General features: G+C 40.6%; 2 protein-coding genes across 4 annotated transcripts in view; one reads left to right on the forward strand and one right to left on the reverse strand.

The window, feature by feature from the left end:
* The window catches only part of LOC107983594 (uncharacterized), an 83,830-nt gene extending 81,231 nt beyond the window's left edge, over positions 1–2,599 (reverse strand). Inside the window, exon 1 of the mRNA XM_062973504.1 lies at positions 2,164–2,599. Coding sequence (XP_062829574.1) covers positions 2,164–2,284 — 121 coding nt within the window. The 5' untranslated portion in view covers positions 2,285–2,599. The remainder of the gene's footprint in view (positions 1–2,163) is intronic.
* Positions 2,600–2,686: 87 nt separating this feature from the next.
* On the forward strand, positions 2,687–17,692 carry LOC100560742 (zinc finger protein 586). 3 transcript variants are annotated; one of them, XM_008121632.3, is made up of 7 exons: positions 2,687–2,921; positions 4,787–4,877; positions 5,682–6,189; positions 6,802–6,904; positions 7,214–7,272; positions 8,591–8,717; positions 9,720–17,692. In XM_008121632.3, the coding sequence occupies exons 3-7, from the start codon at positions 5,776–5,778 to the stop codon at positions 10,838–10,840; spliced, it is 1,824 nt and encodes a 607-aa protein (XP_008119839.2). In that variant the 5' UTR covers positions 2,687–2,921; positions 4,787–4,877; positions 5,682–5,775; the 3' UTR covers positions 10,841–17,692. The 3 variants fall into 3 exon arrangements, with proteins under 3 accessions (XP_008119839.2, XP_062829504.1, XP_008119840.2); XM_008121633.3 differs by having other exon boundaries at positions 2,688–2,921; positions 4,787–4,897; XM_062973434.1 differs by lacking the exon at positions 4,787–4,877.
* The last annotated feature ends 751 nt before the right edge of the window (positions 17,693–18,443 follow it).

The following is an 18,443-nucleotide window of genomic DNA, read 5'->3' on the forward strand; positions in this document are numbered from 1 at the left end:
CCTGTACATGTTACTTTTTCTTTTCCTCGTTAAAAAACAAGAGATAAGAGTGATCTACAAAAGTTGGAGCAGGAGTACAGAACGGATCCTGAATCCATCTGTGGATCTATATGCCACAACTCCATGCAACTGAATCCAGAGATTTGTAGTTTGTCATGGTCCCAGAGCTCTCTGACAGAGAAAGATAAATAGTTCACATAATTACAACTCTCAGAATTCCACTGCATCAAGCCATGGCAGTTAAGGTGGTGTCAAGCTGCTATACTTTTGGAGTTCAATAGAGAGACCGAAGGTCTGGCATCTAAAGATGCTTCTACACCGCTAAATTAAGGCACTTTGACACCACTTTAATAGCCATGGATCCATGCTAGAGAATCCTGGGTGTTTAGTTTTGCAAGATCTTCTGCCTTCTCTGCCAAACTTTGCCATATTAGTTCCAAAATCTGTGGATGCTCAAATCCCATTATATATAATGGGGTAAGTAATATTTTTACAACAATGACAATCTTAAAACTACTATTTATTATTATCCCACAGCCTTAAGAATGCTCAGAACATTACTAAGGATCCATCTCACCCAGCATATTGTATTTTTTTAAAAATTATTACCATCTGGCAGTGAAGTCCCCGGTCAGCAGTTTGAATCTGGGGAACGGGGTGAGCCCCCGTCTGTCAGCTCTAGCTCCCCATGTGGGGACATGAGAGAAGCCTCCCACAGAATGGTGAAACATCAAATATCTGGGCATCCTCTGGGCAACGTCCTTGCAGATGGCCAGTTCTCTCATACCAGAAGCGACTTGCAGTTTCTCTCAAGTCACGAAAAAAAAACTATATGGCAGACACAACTGGGTGACAAAGACAAGGACAAACAAACTGAGATATGGCTTTTACCTTAGAGCTGTAACGGAGGCCCCTTCTGCACTGCTATATAATCCAGATTATCAAAGCAGATAATCCAGATTATCTGATTTGAACTGGATTATCTGAGAAATATTAATCCCTCCCTTTCCTGTTCAGTTTCTCCACCTAGGTAGATGATAGAACTGTGCCTGGTGGTTGACTGATACTATCAACTGTTTTATCCTTGTTTTACATTGTACAGTAGAGTCTCACTTATCCAAGCTAAACGGGCCGGCAGAAGCTTGGATAAGCAAATATCTTGGATAATGAGGGATTACGGAAAAGCCTATTAAACATCAAATTAGGTTATGATTTTACAAATTAAGCACCAAAACATCATGTTATACAACAAATTTGACAGAAAAAGTAGTTCAATACGCAGTAATGTTATGTTGTAATTACTGTATTTACAAATTTAGCAACAAAATATCACGATATAGTGAAAACATTGACTACAAAAATGCATTGGATAATCCAGAAGCTTGGATAAGTGAGGCTTGGATAAGTGAGACTCTACTGTATTACTGTTTTTGTCTTTTATACTGTGAATTGTATTTATATTGTAGTATATTTCATCAATGTTGTTCGGGCCTTTGCCCCATGTAAGCCACCCCAAGTCCCCACGGGGAGATGGTGGCAGGGTATAAATAAAGTTTTATATTATTACTAGCTGTGCCCAGCCACGCGTTGCTGTGGCAAAGTGGTGGTGGTATTGGTTAAAAGTTGTTGTGGAATTTTTATTTGACGTTATTTGTATTTTTTAAATTAATTTTATTGTAACTTATATTTTTATTTATTATATTTTATTATTTTGTTGTATTATTTTTAGTTATTTTGTTATAGTATTTTATTGTATTAATTTTTAGTGTTTTTAATTATTTTTATTGTATTATTTGTATTTATTTTATTTTTTTATTCTTTTATTAACACTGGGCTGAGTGGGTTGCTAGGAGACCAAGTGGGCGAAGCTTAGCCTTCTAAGTGGCAGCAATTGGATAAAAACAATTATTGCTCTCCCTCTAAGTAGGACTTTATTTTTCTTTTCTTTTTGTTGTATCAACCTAGAGGCATGGATGATGCGTTGTGTTGTCAAATTTCGAGGTTGGGCGGCCTGTAGTTTTGTTGTTTTGTGGGTCGCCGTGATGCCATTACTCATTTATATATATAGATTATTATTATTATTATTTCCCCTTCCTTCCACATCTTTACCACTGCCACAGGGCCTAGAACACACAATAATAATAAATAATAGTAATGACCTACCCGGCCTTTCTCCTGAGACTCTGCTGGGCCTTCCTTCCATATTCTTCTCCCTTTGAATCCAGCTCAAAGCAGATAATTTGGCTTTTATATGGCAGGTTTTTTGGACTGCAACTCCCACCATTCCTCACAGCCTCAGGCCCTTTCCTTTTGCCCCTCAGCCGCTTAAGCGGGAAAAGGAAAGGGCCTGAGGCTGTGAGGAATGGTGGGAGTTGCAGTCCAAAACTCCTGGAGGGCAGGCCCAAGTTGCCCCAGGCCTGGACTGGAGCCTTTATTTATTTCAGGCCATAAGCATTGCATAAATAACACGAGTATAAAACTGATAAAATAGAGGAAGCACAAGCGGTTAAATAATTTTAAACCCAAAACGGGCAACAATGACTGCATTGTCTGTAGCTTTAAACAGTGCTTCCTCTGTGCATGAGGTAGGGCATTGTGGGCAAGCATACAGATGCGGAGTTGTTTGTTCTCCACACAGCCGACTGGAGCCTGAAAGGGCTGCTTCAGTCACAGGGAGTGAGGGAGAGAAAGGGGAGGGACCCGAAGCCCTGCCGAAGGAGCCGAGCAGCGCCATCTTCACACTCTCCTCCCCAAAAACATTCCCTCTTTGGGCTGTCAAAAGGAGCAGAGGCCGAGGATGGCGGCGGATAGGAGCTAGGCCCGTTGCCATGGCGACCAGAGCAGTGCTGCAGGGCCCGAACGAGGCCTTCTCTGCCTTCAAAGGGAAGGAAGGCCCAGCAGGAGCTCAGGAGGAAGCCTGGGTGGGTCGTTATTATTATTTATTATTATTGTGTGTTCTAGGCCTTGTGGCAGTGGTAAAGATGTGGAAGGAAGGGAAACGAACAGGAAAGGGAGGGATTTATATTTCTAAAAATCCTCCCCACACTTGGCACTACAGGCAGCTTTGATTTACAGCCGAAATGAGAAACTCCAACGCTTCTTGGACATGACATTGATTTTTTTAAAATTCCAGAGCAGAATATCTTTGTATTGTCGAAGGCTTTCATGGACGGAATCACTGAGTTGCGGTGAGTTTTTCGGGCATTATGGCCATGTATGGCAGAGCTATAGATGTGGGCAAAACATCAGGAGAGAATGCTTCTGGAACATACAGCCCGAAAAACTCACTGCAATCCTATAATATCTTTGTCTGAATGGCTTTTAACTGTGAATTTTTAAATACTGCTTATATGGATGTTTGTGTGTATTTGTGTATATATGTGTGTGTGTATACAGTAGAGTCTCACTTATCCAACATAAACGGGCCAGCAGCACATTGGATAAGCAAAAATGTTGGATAATAATGAGAGATTAAGGAAAGGCCTATTAAACATCAAATTAGATTATGATTTTACAAATTAAGCACCGAAACAACAAATTTGACAGAAAAAGTAGTTCAATACACAGTAATGTTATGTAGTAATTACTGTATTTACAAATTTAGCACCAAAATATCATGATGTATTGAAAACATTGACTACAAAAATGTGTTGGATAATCCAGAACGTTGGATAAGCGAGTCTTGGATAAGTGAGACTCTTCTGTATTTGTGTATATGTGTATGTATGTGTGTGTGTGTGTGTATACAGTAGAGTCTCACTTATCCAGGATAAAAGGGCCGGCAGAACATTGGATAAGCGAAAATGTTGGATAATAAGGAGGGATTAAGAAAAAAGCCTATTAAACATAAAATTACATTATGATTTTACAAATTAAGCAACAAAACACCATGTTTTACAACAAATTGACAGAAAAAGCAGTTCAATACACAGCAATGTTATGTAGTAATTACTGTATTTACGAATTTAGCACCAAAACATTGCAACATTGACTACAAAACATTGACTATAAAAAGCAGACTGGGTTAGATAATACAGAATATCGAATAAGTGAAGCTTGGATAAGTGAGACTACTGTATGTATATATATATATATCACATTTTTAAAATTTTATTTTCTCACTTTTATACCATAAGAGTGGGCGAAAGACCAAGGAAAGTATAATAGCTTTGTCAGTAAATTAAGTCTATTCCTAAGTCATAATGTAAAACCAAGAGTGAGTAAGAGGAGGATATTGTTATACATATTTCTGTTTTATAAAGCAGTTCCATTCACAATGCCTTTTGCTTAGGAAACACAAAAAGAATTGGTTACATGGCATCATATGTTGTTTTTATAGGGTTCCTTAGTCTTTTAAAATGGTTCGTCTATTTATACTCATATTATTCTGTTATTTTGTTTTTATTAATTAAAATGTGATTATTTTTGTATTTTATTTATTGTATTTGCTCATTTTACTGTAAGCCACCTCGAGAGGAGAGGGGGAAGGGTATAAATAAAGCTTATTATTATTATTATTACTATTCTTTTTTGTCTTTTTTATTATTCCATTTGTTTTTTTCGCCGATCACCTTTCTTCTTATGTTGTCCCATTTTTTCTTGTCTTCTCCTCTGGGCCTATAGCCAGAAATGTTACATGCTTTAAACATTTTTACTGCTTTTCTTCCAGCAAGAGCAGCTATTTTTGATGTTGATGTAATGTTCTCGCATGTTTTCAATAATTGCAATTGTTCTATTTTAGGTTACTGTATGTTAATTTCACCTATGTACCTTTTTTGGATTGCAGTGAGTTATCCCAGCTGTATGGCCATGTTCCAGAAGCATTCTCTCCTGACATTTTGCCCACCTCTATGGCAGGCATCCTCAGAGCTTGTGAGGTCTGTTGGAAACTATGCAGGTGGGGCTTTTATATATGTGGAAAGTCCAGGGTGGGAGAAAGAACTCTTGTCTGAGGCAAGCGTGAATATTGCAACTGGCCAGCTTAATTAGCATTTGAATGACCTTGCAGCTTCAAAGCCTGCCTGCTTCCTGCCTGGGGGATTCTTTGTTGGGGAGGTGTTAGCTGGCCCTGATTGTTTGCTGTCTGGAATTCCCCTGTTTTCAGAGTGTTGTTCTTTATTTATGATTTATGGTTCATCATATCTTTAAACATGAGTCCATGTGTTTATGTGTTCTAGATAGTACTTGGTTTTGAAAAAGAGCCCGTGTGGTATCTTTTTGGTTGTTTGCTTGTCAAACAATGGCTAACGACAAAAATGAACTTCATGAAAGGTTCATCTTGACGTGACAATAGGATGGAAACGACTTAAAACCATACAAGCAAAGTTGTTTAGTGTTAAGTGGTTTTAGCAAAAAGAATGCAACTCCAGAATGATTCATGAGGTAGCAGTGTGGATGGCACTGAGGTCAATACGAAGTCCTATAGGGTGAAACAGAGGTGGGAGGTCAGTGGAAGGCCAAGAGAAAGAAGGTGAAGCTGGGGAAATGAGAGAGATAAGTGGAAATGATGGGCCAGTCTGCTTTGATTCTCAAGTAACTTCATAGGTCTCAGGTGAAAATGATTTCCTGATCATCATGTACCTTTCCTTCAAGGAAGAGAGACAGTTGTCAGTTGTAACAGTCCCTATTTGTTCTTCCCTACAGAGTGCAACAATTGTTAATGCAATCTCTTGGCTTTACAGAAAAATTAGGCACAAAGACTGATGAGGGATCCTTGGCCCTGAGAGGGGAGGAGCAGCTATAACTAAGAGGTTCGCATTGGACATCGGTTGAAAGATGGACAGACCGGACTCAGCTGGGCCTGAAGCAGGAAACGTCCTTGAGGGCTTAAGTGCTGGGAACAAAGGAAGATTCTGGGCAAGACCAATGCTCAAATTCCTGGGTGATAACTTTGCCAACTCAGACACACAGCCTCATCATTTTGGGCAGTTCTCCTGTGAGGAGGTGGAGTGGCCCCGGGAGATCTGCAGCCAACTCCACCATCTCTGCCGCCAGTGGCTGAAGCCAGAAAAACACACAAAAAACCAGATGCTGGACCTGGTGGTGCTGGAGCAGTTCCTGACCCTCCTGCCACCAAAGATGTCAAGCTGGGTCAGGGAATGTGGAGCAGAGACATGTTCCCAGGCCGTGGCCCTGGCAGAAGGATTCCTCCTGAGTAAGGAAGCAGAGGAGCAGGATGAAGAGCAGCAGGTGAGTGCATTTCATCTGCAAAGTTCAGGACATCTTCCCCTGTTCACTTGTTCTTCAATCTCTTCTGTTCATACTGTTGCTACTCCAAGCGCCACTGGGATATTTGTTGCATCTCTGTCGTAATACTCTTAATTTGCAGTGGATTCACAATCTCAGAAGCTTCAAGTAAGATGTGTCCTCCTTATTTGTTTTGTTTGTTATTGGCTGTTAGGAACTGTGGGGTTTGAAGTCCAAAACACCTGGAGGGCCAAAATTTGCCCATGCCTGCTACACTGTCAATAATAATAACAACAACAACAACAACTTTATTATTGTACCCTCCCTCCATCTCCCCGAAGGGACTCGGGGCGGCTTACATAAGAAAAACAGTCCATAGATTTAAAACACAATATAATAACATAGTTATAAAACAACATAACTTGACAATTATTAAAACCAAGACATTAATTGCTATGTACAGAGGGTGATTAATGCAAAACTCTGAGTAAAGTCCATGAGTAAAATAGAGACGGGCGGGGGAAGACAAGGAACTGATACACTTAATACACACACCCCGCCATTTGGAAGTAAATCACTTTCTAATCCTGTCTTGAATCCTGACAATTGTTTCAGGCGAAGAAGCTCTCTACTGACATTCAGCCTGATTTCTCTGCTGTAAGAGAGGCTCCATCAGATGCCAGGCAGAACTCCCAGCAAAGGGACATCACTTTGCAAGGTAAGGATACTCCCTGATAAAGTGGGTTTTTATGTAGAATTATGTTTAACTCCCTCATCTTTACTATTATGAAAAAAATAATGTTGTGACACATGCCAGTATGACTGGGCCAAGTTTCCTGGTTAGTGGGGATTAAAATGTGATATTCAAAATTTCCACATAGCCACCTTAATTGTTATCACATTGCTGTATGTCCTTTAGAACTAACTTTTCTTCCATTCAAGGGGTTTTGCTCTTAGAAGGGTTTGGGGGATTGCAGTCTTAGTCTCTGAGGCCAACGTACATTCTTGCTGCATTGATCTCTCACAGGGGCTGAAGCAATACAGGGAACAATGGCTCTTGGTTACAATGGAGTGGGACTATTTCAGGTAAGGAGAAAGATAACTGGAAACATGAGTTAGAGATCCTCTATCTCCAATTTTTAATCCTCAGTAATGAAAGGAATAATAAAAGCTGTGCCGGGCTGTGGCGCAGGCTGTTGAGCAGCTGCAATAAATCACTCTGACCATGAGGTCATGAGTTTGAGGCCAACCCGTGGCGGGGTGAGCACCCGTCAATTAAAAATAAAAAATAGCCACTGCTCGTTGCTGACTTGGCAACCCGAAAGATAGTTGCATCTATCAAGTAGGAAATAAGGTACCACTTATAAAAGTGGGGAGGCAAGTTTAACTAATTTACGACCTGGAATGAGGAAGTGCTGTCAGAGTGGATGATGAAGCAGCTGCTCCCCCCTGTGGCCAGAATCAAACATCCCCTCAGAAGAAGGTTAATTTGCCTCTGCGTCTGTCTGTCTCGGTCTCTGTTTGATGTGTTTATGGGCATTGAATGTTTGCCCTATGTGTGTATAATGTGATCTGCCCTGAGTCCCCTTCGGGGTGAGAAGGGCGGAATATAAATACTGTAAATAAATAATATAAAAGCTGGGAGTTTCCTAAATATTTTTGGTGTAAAGATGTAGAGATTTAAACAATTTACTCCTGTAGTTTGCAAGCAGTACCCAGACTGAGAGGCAAAGAATCAAGGAGATTCCAAAGCAAGTCATAGGCAATTGGCACTTAGTTGATACAGGTCTGGTGTTGAATCTCGTACCTGGACAAGAGGAACCCCATCCTGTTGTTGCTTGTAGCAAAGCTGAAAGTGTAAGAAAGTACCTGCTGGGTCAGACCAAAGATCCACCTGGCTCACTATCCTGATTCCCAAAGTGTGCAAACAGACTAGGCCAGTGGTTCTCAACCTGTGGGTCCACAAATGCTTTGGCCTTCAACTCCCTGAAATCCTAACAGCTGGTAAACTGGCTGGGATTTTTGGGAGTTGTGGGCCAAAACACCTGGGGACCCACAGGTTGAGAACCACTTATCTAGGCAGTCCATATGCCAAGTCATGATGGCCATAGTAATTTTTGAGTGTTGTGATATTCAAAGCAATATCTCTTCTCCTCTTGGAAATGGTTAGCAGCAAATGGGCCTAACAGGCAAATAATTTGTCCGGCTAGGAAGGCTGTGAATGCTACTTGAAGTTTTAAGCCTGCAATATAAGACCCAGTTGCCCCACATTAACTTAGATTTGTGTTTTGTTTGACCCCATCTACACTGCCATATAATGTAGCTTCATAATGCAGTTTATTAATGTTGTCTATTGCTTTGATGCTGGATTTGAGCAGGAAATGTTATTTCTTTTTTAATTGAGGTTCCAGTGACTTTTGAAGAAGTGGCTGTGTCTTTCCTCCCAGAGGAATGGAGTTTCCTAAATGCAGATCAGAGAGCCCTGTACAACGAAGTCATGGAGGAAACCTGTAGCATCATGTCTGCTCTTGGTATGGCCTTTTCTTTCTTTTGCTTGTAATCTCTATTTTAAAATGCCAGAACAAATACTCAGAAAAAGAGCAGCAACCAAGCACTGGACGTTTTCTTAAGGCACGGCTGGAACTTCTCTCCTTCCAGGCCAGGCCCTTCCTTGCAGCTGTTTCCAGTGTTGATTGTTTGCCCTTCAGCTTGGCCAGTAATGATGCATGATGTCCACCTGTCTTTTTTGGTTTCTGGGCTGCCATTCTTTTCTCATCTTTGATCCTCTCTGAGCTTCAGGGATTTGAACAGTTTCCAGTTTTGGAGATACCACACAGTTTGGAATATAACTACCCTGAGCCTATGTTCAAGCTCATGTTTCCATTCCACCTGCAGAATGGAACTACAGTAGAGTCTCACTTATCCAAGCTAAACGGGCCAGCAGAAGCTTGGATAAGCAAATATCTTGGATAATAAGGAGGGATTAAGGAAAAGCCTATTAAACATCAAATTAGGTTATGATTTTACAAATTAAGCACCAAAACATCATGTTATACAACAAATTTGACAGAAAAAGAAGTTCAATACGCAGTAATGTTATGTTGTAATTACTGTATTTACGAATTTAGCACCAAAAAATCACAATATAATGCAAACATTGACTACAAAAATGGCTTGGATAATCCAGAAGCTTGGATAAGCGAGGCTTGGATAAGTGAGGCTCTACTGTATCTCAAAGCTTATTTTAAGCTCCAGACCTAATAGAAGCAAACAAAGCTCAAAAAACCTCAGAGCTTCTGACATAAAAATAACCCAGTTCTGGACTCCATCCCTCAATCCACCTTCCAACCATCATGGCCACTCTTAATGAAAATAGAAAACATTTTAGCTGGACCTTTTAGCAATGCGGACATCTTGCTTCCCCTTAGGATCCTTTCCTGTTAAGATCTCATTTACCCATGTCTTTGATCTCTGACATTTCTTTTTACTGAAACTTGGGAATGTATTTTCATATACTGATTTTCTTTTATCAGGTAACTGGAAGGGAAAAAATGCCTTTGCCAACCACAGGAATCCTCATACTCAAATCTTTCCCAAACACGAAGAAGCCTGCATAGAAGAAAAATGTCCTGAAGAGATGGCCTGCATATGCACCAACTGTGGAAGATGTTTTACCCCAAACACAATACATGTGTGTGATGAGAGAATGCAGCAGGAAGAGAACCACTTTGGATATGAAGTTTTGGTGAAAGGTGTTGATTGCAAATTGCAGCATGAGAGATACCATATAGCAGAGAAAGCACACAAATGCCAGGAGTGTGGGAAATGTTTTGCTTCCAAGTCGCATCTTCGGCAACACCAGGCAATCCACACAGGAGACAAACCATACAGCTGCCAAGAATGTGGGAAATGTTTTATTTCTACATCAGGACTCCTCAGACACCTGAGAACTCACACGGGAGAGAAACCCTACAGATGCCAAATGTGTGGAAAATGTTTTGTTTCTAATTCAGTACTTCTGATCCACCAGAGAATCCACACAGGGGAAAAGCCATACAAATGCCAGGAATGTGGGAAATGTTATGCCCATCATTCAGGGCTTGTTGTCCACCAAGGAATGCACACAGGAGAGAAACCGCACAACTGCCAAGAATGTGGGAAGTGTTTTCATTCCCGATCAGGACTTCTCAAACACCAGAGAATCCACACAGGAGAGAAGCCATACAAATGCCAAGAGTGTGAGAAATGTTTTCTTTCCAAGTCATCTTTTGTGGATCACAAACGGGTTCACACAGGAGAGAAACCATTCAAATGCCAGGAGTGTGGGAAATGTTATGCCCGAAATTCAGTGCTTATTATCCACCTGAGAACCCACACAGGAGAAAAACCATACGGGTGCCAGGAGTGTGGGAAGTGTTTTAATTCCAAGCCAGAACTTTTGAATCACCAGAGAATCCACACCGGAGAGAAACCATATAAGTGCCAGGAGTGTGGGAAATGTTATGCCCGGAAACCAGATCTTGTCATTCACCAGAGAACCCACACAGGAGAGAAACCATACTCATGCGAGGAATGTGGAAAACGCTTTTCTTCCAAGTCATGTCTTGTCATCCATCAGAAAATCCATCAGAAATATAGTACATATAGTACATAAAATCCACAAAGGAGAGGAAGAATACAAATGTGAAGATTGTGAAAAATCCTATGTTTCCAGGTCAGGACTTGTGAAACACAAGACAATGCATAAAGGAAAGGAACCATAGAAAAGCCTAGAGTTCTGCCCACAGTTGAGACCTTGTCACCCACCAGAGTCCACACAGGCAAAAAATGCTACAATTGCTTGGAGTGTGGGAAATGTTTTACTCAGAATTCAGCTCACAGGCAGCATAAAACAGTTCACACTGAAGAGAGCACTTTTTTGCCTTGAAAGCAGAGTAATTACTATATGAGAATTCACAGAGAAATCACTGAATCCTATGAGCCCCTGGTGGCGCAATGGGTTGAACCCTTGTGCCTGCAGGACTGCTGACTTGAAAATTGAGTTGCTGACGTAAAGGTTGCCGGTTTGAATTTGGGGAGAGTGTCGATGATCTCCCTCTGTTAGCTCCAGCTCCCCATGCAGGGACATGAGGGAAGCCTCCCACAAGGATGGTGAAAACATCCAGGCATCCCCAGGGCAACGTCCTTGCAGACAGCCCATTCTTTTCACATCAGATGCGACTTGCACTTTCTCAAATCTCTCCTGACACGAAACAAAAACTGAATCCTACATTGATTTAAACTCCAAGTGCCAGCAAAGTTATGTCTTTCTCAATCCATAAATCCATCACTAAGACATTCCTAAGGGGATGCTATTTAAAGCATCAACTTCCACTCTCAACAGTACAAAGTTCTTCCTCACATTTTTTCAGAATTTGCTTTCCTTTGAGTTGAATCCAGTGGTTCAGATCCCAGAGAGGCAGCAAACAAGCTTGTTCCACTTTCTATCTGATTACAGTAGTAGTTCCCAACCTTTGAGCCTCCAGATGTTTTTGACTTCAACTCACAGAAATCCCAGCCAGTTTACCAGCTCTTAGGAACTGTGGGAGCTGAAATCCAAAACATATGGAGGCCCAAAGATTGGGAGCCACTGCGCTACAGAGATTTGAGTTCATCGAAAGCAGCTGAATTGCTAATTCTTTACCTCCTTTGATACATTTTTACTATTATGGTTTTTTTTAACATTTTATTATTATTGTTTTTAGGGGGAAGATGAGTGAAGTTAGTTTGAATTGGTGTACTGCTGATATAAGAGACATATTGGGAAATTACCGTCTTTACAAATTGTATAACAAAACTAATTTTGCTGATTTTTGTTTAAAATGGGACTGAAGGTGCCATTTTGGGGGCTCCATCCCTTATTTAGTCTGTCAACTCCTTCGTTCTTCCTCCCCTTTGATCCTATTGGTTTCTCCTCTCCCTTCGTCTGCTTAGCTGGCACAGTGGGTCCCACACTTTGAAGGGTTTAGTGAGGTTTGAGCTGTCAGTTTGGCGCCAAAAGATCATCTAGTAAAATCTAGGCACCCTTCTTCTGTCTGCTCAGAAGTTTATCTCATTGTACACATTTGTAATCCTTTAGTATTACGCTTATCATGGCTCACACATTTCTGGATCTTCTGATAATCACTAATCATTTCCTACTTTCTTGACTTTTCTCTCCCTCTATTTCCTCCATCTCTCCTATACGCTTTTCCACCCATCACATTTGTCAATTGGTTAGAAATTTAAGCAGTTTGGTAAGCTGAAGGACAAGATTGATTCACTGTTTTCATCCTCACCATTAAAAAATTACTGAGAAAGAAGTCTCATTGAATTTAACAAGCAACATTCCTTCCTGCTTCATGATATGGATTAATGAGACAACGTCTGCAGTATATTGGTAGAGGCAAAAACTGTCCAGCATGTGCCCAAAGGCACTCTAGAAACACTTCTGATCAAGAACCCCCTTCCCTGGATTCATTGACAGATCTTTGTAGCCAGCCCCTTGTTGCACTTGCCTTAGATGTGCATCCACTAGCTAAAATTAATGCATCGTTGCTTACTTTTAGGAGTTGCGAGTCCTGCCATGTTTATTTTGCTCTCGCCATATTCATTCTTCCTTTGTTGTATGCAGTGTGCTTGTAATAGCTATTACCATGCTGGTTTGTCTTGCTTTGAAGGGGCCTGATGGAGAAAACTTATTAGTTGTTTTCTAAACCTGCCAGATTTATTGTGCAGCTGTATAATAGGAAGTAATAATTGAAGAATGCCATTCTCATGAGTGGAATGATGGCGTGTTTGGAGGGTTTGGATTTAAAAATGGGAGGGGAGAAACTCCGAACCAACTGAAAATAGAAGATATTTAAAAATAATGTCCATGGAAAAAGGAATACAGACATACCTTGTGTTTCTAATAGGGTGCACCTATACTGTTGAATGCATGCAGTTAGACACATTTGAATTGGCATAGAATCCTGGGAATTATAGTTTGGGCCTCATGGGCCAGAAAAGCAAAAGCTCTTGCAAAACTACTACTCACAGAATTCAATTGCATTCAGCCATAGAAGTTAAAGCTGTATCAAACTGTATTTATTTAACAATTAATACAATTAGAGAAAGCTACAGACTTTGCAAAACTACAGCTCCCAGGCTCTCATTGCATTGAGCCAGAGCAGTTCAAAGTAGTTTCAAACTACATTCTTCAACAGTGTAGACACATCCATGGCGGACTCAAACTCTGTAGCCATCCCATCCTGTTCATGATATCAAGTCCTTTTACCTTCAGAGCTGTATTAACCTCTGTGCCTCAATAGAGATCAAAATGGGATAGAAATACTATACATATGTAAATCCTGCAGGAGAGATGGTTGAGAGGAGACATAAGAGCCATGTATAAATATTTGAACAGATGCCATAAGGAAGAGAGAGTAGGCTTGTTTTCTGTGGCCCTGGAAACTAGGACTAGGAGCAGTGGGTTCAAATGACAGGAAAGGAGATTCCACCTGAACATTAGAAAGAACTTCCTGAAGAGCTGTTCAATATATGCTTTTATGGTTTTAATCTGAATTGTTTTTAATGCTAATGATGTTTAATGCTGTTTTAATTTTTGTATATTTTAAATTGTATACTGATGTTTTTATGCCAAGCCGCTTTGAGTCTCCTGTGGGAGAGATAAAGCGGGATGATGATGATGATAATAATAACAACAACAACAACAGCCTTGAAGTCTGGTGAAAACTCCTTCCTTGGAGGCTTTAAACAGAGGCTGGATGGCCATCTGTCAGGGGTGCTTTGATTATGCTTTTCCTTCATGACCCTTGGACTCTTCCAACCCTATGATTCTATTGCACGCATGTATAATAATAATAATAATAATAATAATAATAATAATAATAATAATAAATTTGTTTTTATACCCCACCTCCATCTCCCTGAAGGGACTCGGGGCAGCTTACATGGGACCAAGCCTGGGTAAAACAGCAAACCAAAATAAAATAACATTAGAAAATACAGATACAAAGATCAAATTAACATTCTAAACATAATAAAATATAAAATGACTAGCTGTGCCCGGCCACGCGTTGCTGTGGCGAAGTATGGTGGTATGGGAAATAAAGTATTGAGGAATTGGTGGTATTGTAGTTAAGGTAAAGGGTAAAGGTTTTCCCCTGACATTAAGTCCAGTCATGACTCTGGGGGTTGGTGCTCATCTCCATTTCTAAGCTGAAGAGCTGGCATTGTCCGTAGACTCCTACAAGGTCATGTGGCATGACTGCATGGAGTGTCGTTACTTCCCCGCCGGAGCAGTGCCTATTCATCTACTCTCATTTGTGAGGCCTAACTCTGCCTGTCCCCTGGGCTGAGTGGGTTGCTAGGAGACCAAGTCGGTGGAGCTTAGCCTTCTAACTGGCAGCAATTGGATAAAAACAATTATTCATCTCCCTCTAATTAGGACTTTATTTTTCTTTTCTTTTTGTCGTATGAATGTAGAGGCATGGATGAGGGATTGTGCTGCCAAGTTTAGTGTTTCTGGGATGTGTAGTTTTGTTGTTTTGTCCTAGGCCAAAATTTCATTACCCTTTTATATATATAGATAATCATAATAAAAACATGGATTTGGCACCCAAGTAAAAGGAATAAAACAGACTGGGTAAAGTGCAAGAAGTGGATATTGTAAATAAGATAGTTAATTAAATACTGTCAATAGGAGAGCAACTTGGGGTGGACCCTGTGACTATAATATACTGATAGGGCAAGATAAAGTGCAACAGATGCAGAAATATTATATGTATTTGTCAAAGTATACGTGTATGTTTACGTATGTGTTTGAACCACAAAAGTATCCTACATGGCTGGCTGCCTGGACATACCCTTCATGGTCCAATTTAAAAATATTGGTGGGATTGAGTTGGGTGATAGAAGATGATAGGAGTTAAAGCCCAGCCACTTCCAGAGAACCCAAAACCGAAGGCATGGCTGACCTCCCAACTGGACAGACTGCTCAGCCTACTTGCCAAGTAAGGCATCTCCCAACATCCTTACCCTTTCACTAGGCAGGCTGGGGGTTATGGAAGTTGCAGCTTAACACAAACTGTGGATGTTGGCATTAGAAGACCTAAACAGCTTTTTTGCGAAGAGGGCCAGATCTGGTGAGGTGAAAATATGTGGGGGCCAACCCTTCAGCCTGACATTATTTGAACCATTGACATTAAATGCAAAGGAACTATTTTATGAAATTCTGAAAATTTTCATTTCTTCGCACAGGACACAAATAAATCCAAAAATTACAAAAATCACTCTGCTTTTCATATTTGAAGACCACATAAAATGACGTCTGTATAGAAGATAAAACATATCTAGGTTCATTTGAAACATGATATACCATGTTTCCCTGAAAATAAGATAGGGTCTTATACAGTAGAGTCTCACTTATCCAACATAAATGGGCCGGCAGAACGTTGGATAAGCGAATATGTTGGATAATCAGGAGGGATTAAGGAAAAGCCGATTAAACATCAAATTAGGTTATGATTTTACAAATTAAGCACCAAAACATCATGTTATACAACAAATTTGACAGAAAAAGTAGTTCAATACGCAGTAATGTTATGTTGTAATTACTGTATTTACAAAATTAGCACCAAAATATCACGTTATATTGAAAACATTGACTACAAAAATGTGTTGGATAATCCAGAACATTGGATAAGCGAGTGTTGGATAAGTGAGACTCTACTGTATTAACTTTTGTTCCAAAAGATTTGTCAGGGCTTATGTATAGCTGCCAAGACACTATTTAAATTGACTTTTATGAACTGTAACTAGGGCTTATTTTTTTGAAATAGGGCTTATATTTTGTGCATCCTCAAAAATCCTGAAAAACCATGCAAGGGCTTATTTTCAGGGTAGGTCTTATTTTCGGGGAAACGGTATTATTCACTATTAAGTGTGGGAGCCCCCATTGGCACAATGGGTTAAACCCTTGTGCTGGTAGGACTGCTGACCAAAAGGTTGGCAGTTCGACTCCAGGGAGCAAGGGGGAGCTCCCATCTGTCAGCTCTAGCTCTCCATGTGGGGACATGAGAGAAGGCTTCCAGAGGATGGTAAAATATCAAAAACATCTGGGGACGGGCAACGTCCTTGCAGACGGCCAATTCTCTCACACTAGAGGTGACTTGCAGTTTCTCAGGTCGCTCCTGACCTAAAAAAAAACTATTAAGTGCTCACCTTCTAAAATTAAAATATGTGAACAGGAAAATAACAGTGCTGGTGGGCTGCATATTATTGATTGTTTTAATAAGAGATGCTGCAGGTCAGTGGAAATTTGAACATGGGCCGCAATCGGCCCCTAGACTGGACTTTGAACATACCTGCTCTACCTGAAAATAATAATGATAATAATAATACTTTATTTTTCTATCCTGCCACCATCTCCCCGAAGGGACTTGGGGCGGCTAACATGGGGCCAAGCCCAAAACAGAGACAAAACATCACAAGTTAAAACACGAATCAATAACTAAAAACAGTGTCAACACAACAATCAAATAAAATAAATAATTCAATTACAATTAAAACACAGTTTTAATTAAATCTCTGTGCTTTTCAAAGATTCCAAGTAATCTTCAAGGGTAGCCCCATATAGTGTGAATTGCAGTAGTCTAACTGGGATTTAACTAAGGTAAGGACTACAGGCCAGACATGGTTTCTCTGTCTTGGTTCAACCCACAAGTCTTTGCCAATGCTTCTGGCTTAAAAGGAGCCATAGCCAGAAAATGACCCACAGACCTGCGAAATTTGCACTTTCTCCTCTGCAGTAATAGGTGAGAAATCCTTTATTTCAGTGGTTCTCAACCTATGGGTCCCCCCGGTGTTTTGGCCTACAATTCCCAGAAATCTCAGCCAGTTTACCAGCTGTTAGGATTTCTGGGAAATGAAGGCCAAAACATCTGGGGACCCACAGGCTGAGAACCACTGCTTTATTCCAACTCCTTTTGGCTGAAGATGTTATTTGTGGTGAATTGCTCTACTCACAGTTCCTGCCTTGGCACAACTCCCCATCCTCTTCTGGTCCATGAGGAAATAAATACCCATGGAACTATTGAAAGATCTCAAGGAGCAGGCTGGTGGGATGTGTTTGTGCCAGCTTTCATCGGGTCAGAAACTTTTGGCTATATTGTACTTAATGTGTGTTGGAGCTCAACAATGCTCTGTACAATGCTCTGTCTGGCTTTCGAATAAGAATCAGCAGCGTTAATTACTATTATGTATACTGGAACTCAATTGACAGACCCAGTCTTTTAAACTTGTACACGCCTATCTATATTTTATAAATGCATTTTATGAATGTTATATGTAAGTTAATTTTTTAACTAATTTATAGTGTATTGTACTGTTTTTATATGTCTGTTTTATTGTAAGCCGCCCTGAGTCCCCTGTTGGGTGAGAAGGGCGGGATATAAATATTGTAATAAATAAATAATAAATACAAGCAATAGTGTCTCCTTTGTGCATGCACAGCTGCCAGCTCATGCACGTTGGCCTTCAAATCCATGGAACCTTTGGGATCGCTCTGTTCTGTGCCCTTAACAGCCAGTAAACTGTGGAATTGTGGGAGTTGAAGTCCAAAACACCTGGAGGACCCAAGTTTGCCCATGCCTGGGGTATAGTATTAGACTTATTTTAATAGTAACTCTCAAGCAACCAGAAACTACATTTATCCAGTATCTACCAATCTCCATGTGTGCTGGTTAATGGAGAGTGTAGCATACTAAGCAGGGCTGGCCTGGGCAAACTTGGGCCCTCCAGGTGTTTTGGACTTCAACTCCCACAATTCCTAATAGCCGGTAGGCTGTTAGGAATTGTGGGAGTTGAAGTCCAAAACACCTGGAGGGCCCAAGTTTGCCCAGGCCTGCTTTAGGTTATTGTGATATTTAAAAGTTAATTAAAAGTTGCTGAACTGCTGACACTGATGACCAAAGACAAAGAATTAACTCTTGGTGGGAAACAACATGTTTACATGACCAGAGACCATGACTCTTTTTAAGGAAGCAAACACAATGCTCCTTAAGAAGAAAAACCAACATCACTTGGAGGAGGGAAGCCAACATCTGTCCAGGAACTGATGGAGTCAGCAAGTTTTTTCCTGCAGAAAACACTTTTTGGCACAACATTGCAGAAATATTGTGACTTTCCAAAAATTGTGGCAGACTGCAGAGTCTGGTTCACTCGCTATTTCCAAG

The sequence above is a fragment of the Anolis carolinensis genome, chromosome 2 (assembly GCF_035594765.1).
Source record: "Anolis carolinensis isolate JA03-04 chromosome 2, rAnoCar3.1.pri, whole genome shotgun sequence".
Lineage (NCBI taxonomy): Eukaryota > Metazoa > Chordata > Lepidosauria > Squamata > Dactyloidae > Anolis > Anolis carolinensis.

Coding starts and splice junctions, on each gene's coding strand:
- LOC100560742 (XM_008121632.3), top strand. CDS start 5,776: ATGGACAGACCGGACTCAGCTGGGCCTGAAGCAGGAAACGTCCTTGAG. Junction 6,905..7,213: donor AAGGGACATCACTTTGCAAG/GTAAGGATACTC, acceptor GATCTCTCACAG/GGGCTGAAGCAATACAGGGA. Junction 8,718..9,719: donor TAGCATCATGTCTGCTCTTG/GTATGGCCTTTT, acceptor TTCTTTTATCAG/GTAACTGGAAGGGAAAAAAT.